Consider the following 10,856-nt stretch of genomic DNA (forward strand, 5'->3'; position numbering starts at 1 on the left):
AAGTTTCCTGAGGGTGATGGGAGTTTCAGACAACTAAAAAGATTCTTTTATTACAGTCTTCCCTTTTTTGTTTTCTTAATTTTTTGTAGCATGGAGTTATTAAAGTGAGACCCTGAGTGATTTCTGGAATATTAGAATTTGTAGTAACGAGTTACATGTCACATTGACAGCACTCGTACACACTGAGAGAGATATACTTAAAAATTAAAAATTTAAATAGGAACAATTAGGCAAAGTTTGGCAGGAGACAAGGGAGCTTTGCAAAGAAAAAAAAAAACACCCCCCCCAAAAAAAATGGCAAAGTACCAAATGCATAGATCCTTAATCTGTGTTATGTCTTCCTAGAGAGTTCTGTTAAAGTCATATAAGGACTCTTTCTTTTTTTTTTTTTTTTAAGATTCTGGGTTTTTTTTTTTTTTTAAGTAATCTCTACACCCAATGTGGGGCTCGAACTCACAAACCCCGAAATCAAGAGTTGCACATCTGCCCTCTGAGCCATGCGAGCACCCCGTGAGGACATTTTTCTAATCATACCCCCACACTTCCATCCTGATCCTGATTCCATCATGATTCTGATACCTGACCTAGATAACTGCTGTTGCTTATAGGGTGCTGTGTCCATTAGGTGTACCAGGGCAGGATAAAGGTACGATGCCAGTGGTTATCTGCCTGTAGGAAATTCTTGGTTGAGTGAATTCTCTTACGGTCCTAGAACCTGGAGACTAAGGAAGAATTTTCTATACTGAAAATTTAACCCAGGTTGACCTTGTTTTTGGTTTTGGGGCAAGATGAGTTCCTTCCAGCTATCTTTCAAGTTAGGGTTTAAGAGTTTATTATCTCTTTAATCTTTACATTTTAAGATGCCTTTTTGGAACTGAGTTATTTAACTGACCAGAGACTGATTCCACTCAATTGAGCCAAACAATTTTTGCTGACAGTTTGTTATTCCTAAATTCAGGGACCATTTAAGAGGACTGTAATTGAAATGAATGCTAAGAAATGTATTTCTAACTTGCCAGTGGCTAGGTATCTTTGTGTGATAGGTTTTAGGTCTAATGTGGTTATTTTGATTCCACAGTGTCTCATGCAGGAGCCTCCATGTCATCTGCTTCGTCAGACACTGGAATGAGCCCCTCATCCTCATCTCCCCCACAAAATGTACTCGCTGTAGAATGCAGGTGATACACGTTTTCTCTGCCTTCCCAGCAGTTTGCTGCCATGGACATAAATCCCAAAATCCTGAAATACAACCACAGAAAGCACTCAACTGGTTTGACATTGCTAAGTATATCCTGTATACTTTTCCAGGCTGGATTGTATCTATTCCCTCTCTTTTCTTTTTTTCTGTTGCAAAAAAATAAGCTGATTAATAATTGAAGGTTAGGCAGCCTGCCATATTTGTCATAATTTTTCCTCTTTAATTTTTTTCATTTTTTGTGAAGATAAAAAAAGGGCACTTAGCAAATTCAATTTGTATAATAAAGCTTTCAAATGTTATAGAAATCATAGACAAGCAAGTGCACATGATAAACATCAAAATATTATCCAGCTGAATAGTGACTGCTGCACTTTCACTAAGATGTATTTGAACACTTGGTGAGTAGGGGGTTTATGTTGTGTTTTTTTTTTTTTATTGTTGTTGTTTTTTTATTTTTGTGGAAGCACTTGCTATTTAGAACTGCCAAAGTATATGTTCAGCAGTGTGCCCAGGTTTAAAGGTGTAAATGGGACAAAATAAATTGTGAAAGGAAGTGTAGTTGACTGAAAACTACAGTTGTAATAAGTCTTCCACTTTTTATAGGATTTTTGAGCACACAATTATGCAAATATTTTAATGTTTATTAATGTTTACAGTGGAATTGTGAATAAGTTTTCAGTGGACTATCTTATCCCTTGACAAAAATATTTTGTCTTTTTTCTATGTAATTTCAGAGTTTTTATTTTGTTACAAAAAGACAAAAATGAAATATATAACAACAATGAAGTTATTTAACAAGATTTCTAAAGCTGAAAATTTTGTGTAAAATAAGGTATTATCTTGCAACTTGTTAAATATATTTATTCAGACATTGGATGTTGTATTTTTATGTATTTTTTAAAATATTAATAAAATTGAAAAAAAGAAAATTCTAGGTTAATTCACTCTTTGGATGACAATAGCTCTCAGCTGTCCCTTTTACAGGAGGTTGCATCCAGTAGCTTTGCCTGTATTGAAGGGCGTCTGTCTCAGTCCTTCAAACAGTATAGAACAATACATGGGCATCTGGATCATTAAAGCATGTCCTCGTTTAGGAACTTTGGCAGTCCTAGTATTTAAACTGTTTTGAGGATCAAATGTTTGGTTGCCCTTAAGATACTTTGTCATAGTTTTTATGTTTGCTATACTGCCGAATAAATTTCTATCTCCCAAAGTTGAGATGCAACAACTAAGTAAAGCAACTATGTATGCTTTGTCTGTGAATTGTTCCACAGACTGATACATTTTGTAAATAATTCCAAAATCATGTATTTAAAGCATTTTTGCCATATACATTATGTAAAAAGGTGATTTTTTAAAATCAGTTTTTAAATTCATGTTTGTACATTGAAAGGGGTTTTTTTTAAACCTCCTTTTCTGTGTTTAATATGCTGTAGAGTAAAAACCTAGATGCTCTAGACTGTATATCAGGATCTGATTTACGAGAACCAAGCCAGAGCCAAACACTAGTGATGGCATAGCATTACCGAAATCATTGTTTCTTTATTTCATTTTACCACATTGTGAACTTGTGATTCAGATTCCTTCCATTTTCGCAGAGAATTAAAAAGAAAAAAGTACTCTTGTAAAATGCACTTTTCTGTCTTTTCTTTGCAAAGCAGAAGTATTTCAATGTAAAATAAAAATGGAGCTCAGTGGGCAGTATTAATAAACGCCATGTTTTAAACATAGGCTTTATATTTTTAGTTTTCATTTAAGTGATTGTTTTTTTCCCCAAGTGCCAGTAACTTAACAGTTGGAAAATCAGACTTTGCAAAACAGAGCATATTCGATATATTTGTCAGTCTTTACAATAAAATATTTCTAGTACTTAATTATAAAAGTGAAAAATGTCATTCAAATCATTTCAGTTGGAATTAGGAGGCAACCTTAGATTCATGTGTTAGATATTTTAATGATTTCCTTCGAGTAGCAATTCAGTAAGTGAGAGAACTAGTTATCAGCTTGAATACCATCCCTTCTAATCAGTATAAATCTGGTAATGAAGTATTGGGACCTTGCTCCAGAGAACAAAATTATGTATTCATTCAATGGGTATATGGACACTGTTAAAATCCTTTTATTTTGGAGCTGGAGAGGATTATGAAAGTAAGTGAATATTAAGTATTAAATTCAAAACTAGGCATATTTTGAGTTTAGCTAAAATTTTGGATAGTGCTTGCATGTGACTAAAAAAGTGAAAGTATAAAGACAGTCTTTAATATCTAAAGTAGAAGGTGCTATCTATAAAGTTAAGTTCTTGAAGATTATGGAGATTTGTTTCACTATTCCACTGTGTGCTTTCATTGTTTATTGTGTTTCTAGTTTTCCTGTCCTTCACTAAGAAACATGTTTGTACTTAGCATATACATATTATGTCTTCCATAAAATTGCTTTAAATTATGGAAATCCATATGAGTTAAACTATTAATTTGTTTATATATCTTTCTTATAAGTCCTAAAATATACCTTTCTTATAAGCCCTGTAATTTGACCTGTCAACACTGTGAAAGCATTTGAAGCTATATTCAAACACATATAAAAACTATTACCAGAATTTATTCATCAGCAATTTATCGGTTATCTGCTAAGTGCCAGGCACTGTGCTAATAAGGCCCAGAAGTTACAACAGTGAACAAGACAGAAAAAGGTCCCTGTCTCTGAGCAATGTATAATCTAATGTGGTAGATTACGCACAGGGGCCATGACATACGATCTAGGAGCCCAGCGAGGAACTTGGAAGGCAAGGGTGGTCAATGAAGGCTTGGCAGAGAAAGCAGCAGTAAAACCGAGCCCCAGTGAACATAATGAATTGGCTAAGCAAATGGGAGAAGAGAGATGGGAGAGTAAAGCGCTCCAGGCACATGGGGCTAAGAGGTAATGAGCCAGGGCAGGAATAGACTTGAGGTAGGAAAGGCAGGAGCCAGGTCATGCAGAGCCATTCATTTTGTAAATAATTCTTCCCAAATCATGTATTCAAAGCAGTTTCGCTTCCTTAAACCCAAACACTGCACCTGCCCACCTCTGCCTCTTGTTCCTCTGTTTCCCCCACCACTCTATCTCTACTTGTCCAGAGCTATCTCCGGAGCCACTTTCCATGAAGCTTTTGCAGACTTACCACCACCACCTCCTCCTTTTATGCTCTCATAGCATTTTCAATCTATTATTTTACTTGACAACTTACCCTGTATCATGTTTACTTACGCATTGTCTTTCTACTTTACTAGATGTTAGCTCTTTAAGTACTTAGTCATACTTGTAGCCCACAAAGTGCCTGATCCAGCCTCTAGTAATACACAGTAAGATGGTCAAAACTATGTTTAAGTTACTTTTGAAATGCTATTGTTTCTGTTTTTTACCAGTGATTCTTATGTATAAGCCAGACTTTATAAATTACCTTTGTGGTTCTTTTCACAAGGTGATAACGGTAAAATATCATTTAAAAAGTGTAAAGTAGACCTGTTAAACTGTCTAATCCCTAACTCAGAGTATTCTTAAACTGATGAGTTTTTTTCCCCTCCTCATTTCTTCTTCACTCTTCCATTACTCCATGTAGTTACACACAGATTTTTTTATCCTGTTCCAGGAAGACTACAGAATGTGATGGCATTCATCATTAGTGAAGGTTGAAGGACTCTTCAGATGAGGTCTGCGCTAATGGGAGAATTTCTAATATATGCTTAGTGTTTTCACGCAGAAATTTTTTTTTAGTTATTTACATTTTATTACAAAACCAAATGATGTTTTTCTTGTTAAGCACAAAAAATCCTTTTCATATATTCATGTTAGACCCATTTTATCTTTTTAAACAATTACAGGGGCAGTGTTTATAATTTTGGAATTTACAGTGAACATAATTATGAAACTATCTTCATTTTGTAACCTGTATCACTAAAATTCATTTTGAAAAGTTCTATTGTGAAAAACTTAAAACTTCCATGTAAATATAATAAATGATTATTCTGCACAGTTAATTGGATTTCTTCTCAAGGCTAAGTTATATTAAACAAGACAGTCTGATTCAAGAGTCTCACCACTTCAAGTTGCCAGATTTAGCAAATAAAAATGCAGGACACCCAGCTAAATTTGAATTTCAGACCAATAATTTTTTAGTATAAGTATGTCCTATATAAAAATTATTTACCTGAAATTGAAATTTAACTAGGCATCCTGTACTTTGCCTGCAAATCTTACAACTAGTTTCTCTTCCACTATATTCCGAGACGAATTTATTATCATCCAGAGAAGATTTTTTCGGTCCCCAAATGTTTTTATGGAGGATAAGAAACTGCTGAAGTTTCTCCTGGTTTCCAAGGATGAATGTGCCTTGGCTGTCCATAAGTGATTTTTAGAATTAACCATTTCCTTGATGTAGTCATTATCTCCAAGACCGGCCCTGTAATAACTAAGCTTTGACAAAACAGTTTTGAATGCACTCAGACTTCACTGGTGGTTTTCCTTTGATGGGGCACTTTGCCCACCAAGTGGTAACTGCTCTCTGAAATTTTCTTGGTCTTGGATCCCTATCCAGACCTGCTCTCAAAACCTAAACTAAATCTCTCTTGAAATTAAAAGCTTTCTAAGGCATTTAATAATTATTAATAAAGCCACTATAAATATACACATAAAGGCTTTTGTGTAGACATATGTTTTCATTTCCCTTGGGTAAACACCTAGGAGTAAGGTTGTGGAATTGTATGCTGTATGATTTTTGCATTCCCAGCAGTGATACACAAGAATTAAGTTGTACTACATCCTTGTCAGCACTAGATATACTGGGCCTTTTTTTTTTTTTTTAACCATTCTAACAGGTGCGTAGTGGTATTTCATTGTGCTTTTAATTTGCATTTCCTTAATGATTAATGATGTCACACAGATTTTTTATTGTCTAGCAATCCCAAGCATTAGAAAGTATGTAAAGAAATGGGAACACCCATGTACTGCATGCAAGTGTAAATTAATATGTCTATTTGGATTTGACGTTACCTAGTAAAGATGTAGGGGAACACCCCCTTTGACCCAACAGTTCGTATATCCTAGAGAAAATCTGCATATGCTCGAGGAGATCTGTATTAGACTATTCTTTGGAGCATGATTTGTGTTGACCAAACATCTTAAATGCCCATGAATAGAACAATGGATAAATAAATTACGGCTAACTAATTAACTGCAGTACTACAGAGCGGTTAAAATAGATGGACTGAGTTAAATATATCAACATGAATAAATCTCAAAAACGAGTGAAAAAAGCAAGTTGCCAAATAATACATACATCTTTACAAAATTTAAGGATGCAAAACAATACATTGATTTTGTTTATGTAGCCGTAAGTATAAAAACATGAACGTGAATGATGAATACCCAAATTCAGGAATGGTTTTCTCTGGAGAATAGGGAAAGGAACAGGGGAGGGTATACAGGGGCGTTTATTCCCTCCTCCAAAAAGATGTAAAGCAAATATGACAAAATGCTAAGATTTGATAACCTCAGTGTTTATCATATTATTCTCAATCCTTTACTATATTTGACATATTTTATAATTTGGAAAAAAACAGCTAATGAACTACTGCCCAGTAAGGTGAAGATAACTGATGGAACTCAGTACCGTTATCAGTGAGTCAAGGTCCATGCATATTATCTCAGCCCTATGAGAAAAGCATTGCTATTTTGTTTTGACACATAAGGAAACCAGTTCCAAATGGTCAAGGTAATAATAAATAGCAGAATTAGAATTAGGACACCAGCCCATTTCTCCTGGCTTCCAAGTCCAGTATTTGTTTCATTACATTAGTGCTGTCTTATGAAGCTTCTGCTCCCTGAGAATAATGGTTGCATTTTTAACAAAGACATCATTTTAAATGACTACAAGGAGAACTTACGGGTCTGGGATTCTCCCTAATAAGACTTATAAGCACTCATTGTATACCAGCTAACTATTTGAACATGGCAAAGCACTTGACCTTCCTAAGTGTCAGTTATTATTACCTATAAAGTGAAAGGTTTCCGATTCTAAAATTCTGCTTTTAATGACTGTTTTAATTTCAGAGACATTTAAAAAGTTTTAAATCTATTTTTTCGGTGGGTAATACATCCATATGGTTCAAAACAGAAAAGACGCAAGACTATATGACAATCTCCCACCTCTGTGCCTTACTTTCCCCTTCCCAGAGAAAAGCAGTGTTAGGGTTAGGGTTATCCTTCCAAAAACATCTTTGCTTCCTGATTATTTTTGCAGCTACATAGTATTCTGTTATACCAATATACCACAATTTGTTTATCTAGCCCCATAATGATGGGACATTTTGGTTAGTTCTAATTTTTATTACAAACAATGCTGCAACTAATAGCCTTATACATATATGTCCTTTCACACATGTGTGAGAATACCTGTAGGATAAATTCCTAGAAGTGGAATTACTGGATCAAAGTATATGTGCATTTTTAATCTCAATAGATACTGCAAAATTGTCCACCATGAAAGTGTTGGAGAGAATGTGGTAGAACTAGAACTTTCACACCGTACTGGTAAGAGTACAAAATGGTACAACTACTTTGGAAAAATTTTGGCAATTTCTTAAAAAGTTAAACTTATATGACCCAGCCATTCCACCCATTGATTCTTAGCCAAGAGAAATGAAAGAATGTTCCACACATGGCAGCAGCAAAAACTTCAAACAACACAAATGTCTATCAACTGGTGAATGGATAAACTGTTCCATATCCACAGAAAGGAATACAGCCCAACAAGAAGAAGAACATATGATGATACGGACAACAAAACAGATGAATTTCAAAATAATTATGCTGAGTGAAAGAAGCAAGGCAAAGTACAAACACTTTATGATTCCATTTATATAAAATTCTAGGAAATACGTTACGATGTATAGTGACAGAAAGCAAATCAGTTTCCTGGAAACTTGGTGAGGAGTATGTAGGGGATAGGGTGGGAGTGAGAGATTACAAAGGAGCCCAAGTAAACTTTTGGCAGTTATGGATGTGTTCATTAATTTGGTTGTGGTGATGGTTTTATGTGTGTATTAAATATAAATATAAGTGTGCACTTTAAATGTGTGCAGTTTGAACATTAAAAAACCCCAAAACGTCTAAAACAAAAAAAGCACAGGGATCATGCAAGCCCAAGGTCACGGTGGCCAGCTAGTACAGAGACGAACTCAAGTTTAGTGAGGTCAGTGTTGCTTTTGCAGCCTGGTAAAAGCAATGAGAGACTTCTGCTTTTTCCCACTGAGGTATGTCATGACCTTTCTGTGGTTCTTTTGACCAGATATCTTAAGATCTTCCTGCTAATGTAGATATAATAAGTCCAATGTATTATTTTTTAAGTGGGGAGTATAAATAGAAATACTGTTTTTCATAATTTACCTAAGTTGATTTATATGTCTTTTTTCCTCTAACATCTGAGTATTTCTCAAATATCCTTCTGAAACACTGATGCTATTAAGTTGAAATTTTTACTGAAATGACATGGGTAATCATTCTTGGATTACACTTTATCTGACCTTCACTTCCTATTGTCGGAATTTATACTCTTTCATCCCAAATCGCTAGTTTAGTATCCCAAAATTCCTGACTTACAGTCTTATTATACTTCCACTGTGTCTTCAGCCTCTATCTATTTTCCTTATTGTCTCAAGATTCTCTCCCTTCTCGATGCTAGCTGCCTGCCTCACCTCCCTTTATTAGCCTTCACTTGGGTCAAAGCATTTAATCTGGCTGCTGGAGATTCTGCTCAGTTATATCTTACCAGTACTAAAGTACTGACATAAGAGATAAGGAAATGGCTGGTATCTAAAATAGTGGTAATATTACAATAACCTTACATGCTGAAATCAATGCTGCTTTTTTTTTTCATTCATTGGTTCATTCAACAGATATCAATAGAGTGCTTCCAGGGTATGTACGGCTCTAGTGGAGTAGGATTTTAGCACAATAGATTCAATTTGACAGTAAGAGTCTTCAAAAATAAAGAACTCTCTAGTTCTTTGAGAAGATCAATAAAATTGACAAGCCTCTAGCCAGACTGATTAAGAAATAGAAAAGACACAAATTACCAATATCAGGATGAGAGAGGTGACGTCACTACAGATTGTATCTATACCTATTAAAGGGATAATAAAGGGACTATCACAAACATCTTTATGCCAGTGAATTCAACAACTTAGGTGAAATGGGAAAATGCACTAAAAGACACAGTAACAAAGCTCACTAAAGAAAAAAATATATAACTCAAATAACCCTGTATCTATTAAAGAAATGGAATTGTAGTTATAGAACTTCCCCCAAAGAAAACTCCAGGTCCAGCTACCTTCACTTTTAAGTTTAAGGAAAGACATAGTACTACTAAATGTTTAAGGAAGAAATAATACTAATTCTACTTAAACTCCTCAAAAAATTGAAGAGGAGGTTATCTTCCAACCCACGCAATGAAGCCAGCAGGACTCTGACACCAGACCAGTATCCTTCATGAAGATATATCCAAAAATTCTCAAAATTTTAGCAACTGAAATCCAACAACATATTAAAGGGGAAACACAACATGGGTCTCGTGGGGTTTATCCCAGGAAAGCTGGGTTGGTTTAATATTAAAAAATCAATGTAATTAATCATATTAACAGATTGAAAAAGAAAAAGCATCTGACAAAATTAAACGTGCATTCCTGAAAAACACTCTCAGCAAAGAGAAGGACATTTCAGTAAAAATTTCAACTTAATAGCATCAGTGTTTCAGAAGGACAGTTCCTCAACCTGATGCGGGAAAAGCATCAGTTAACATCATATTTAGAGAGGAAAAACTGAATTCCCTAAGATTAAGACAGGGATATCCACTCTTACTGCTTCTATTCAACATTTTATTGAAGGTTCTAGCCATAGCATTCAGGCAAAAGAAAAAAAAAAAAAAGCAAAAGATCATGGACATCTAAACTGGTGAGTTTAGCAAGAATGTAGGATTCAAGGATACCTGGTTGGCTCAGTCTGTAGAGCAGGCAACTCTAGATCTCAGGGTTGTAAGTTCAAGTCCCATGTTGGGTACAGAGATTGCTTAAAAATAAAATCTTAAAAAGAGAATGCAGGATTCCATATCATTATACAAAAATCAATCCTATTTCTATGTACTAGCAATACATAATGAGAAATTGAAATTTTAAAAATGCCATTTACAATTGCATCAAAAATATGAAATATGTTGGGATAAATCTAACAAAGGATGGGAAAGACCACTAACACTAGAAACTACAAAATATTGCTAAGACCAAATAAAGACAGTCTAAGCAAATAAGGAGATACACCTCGTTCATGCATCATAAAACTCAACATTGTTAAGATTTTCTTTGCATCTCAAATTTCATGCAATCATAAAATCCCAGGTGGTTTTATTTTTCGTAGAAATTGAGAAACTAATTATAAAATTCCAATGGAAAGGTAAAGGATGCAGAATATCCCAAACAACTCTGAATAAGAACAAAGCTGGAGGCCTAACTCTACCTCGTTTCAAGAATTATTATGAAGCTAACAGCAATAAAAACAGCATTTTGGCTTTTTCGCAACAGGTTTGCTGCCAGAACACAGTTGTCACGAAAACCACCACTCAACCTAAACCAAA

At 34.7% G+C, this 10,856-nt stretch overlaps 1 protein-coding gene across 3 annotated transcripts in view; it reads left to right on the forward strand.

Annotated features, from left to right (window-relative positions):
* The window catches only part of ARID4A (AT-rich interaction domain 4A), a 65,319-nt gene extending 60,108 nt beyond the window's left edge, over positions 1 to 5,211 (forward strand). For all 3 annotated transcript variants that reach the window (XM_008702159.2, XM_008702177.2, XM_040641884.1), the window contains one exon: positions 1,079 to 5,211. In XM_008702159.2, coding sequence (XP_008700381.2) covers positions 1,079 to 1,182 — 104 coding nt within the window. In that variant the 3' untranslated portion in view covers positions 1,183 to 5,211. The remainder of the gene's footprint in view (positions 1 to 1,078) is intronic.
* Positions 5,212 to 10,856: the final 5,645 nt, after the last annotated feature.

This window comes from Ursus maritimus, unplaced genomic scaffold (genome assembly GCF_017311325.1).
Source record: "Ursus maritimus isolate PB19 unplaced genomic scaffold, ASM1731132v1 scaffold_25, whole genome shotgun sequence".
In the NCBI taxonomy this organism is placed as follows: Eukaryota; Metazoa; Chordata; class Mammalia; order Carnivora; family Ursidae; genus Ursus; species Ursus maritimus.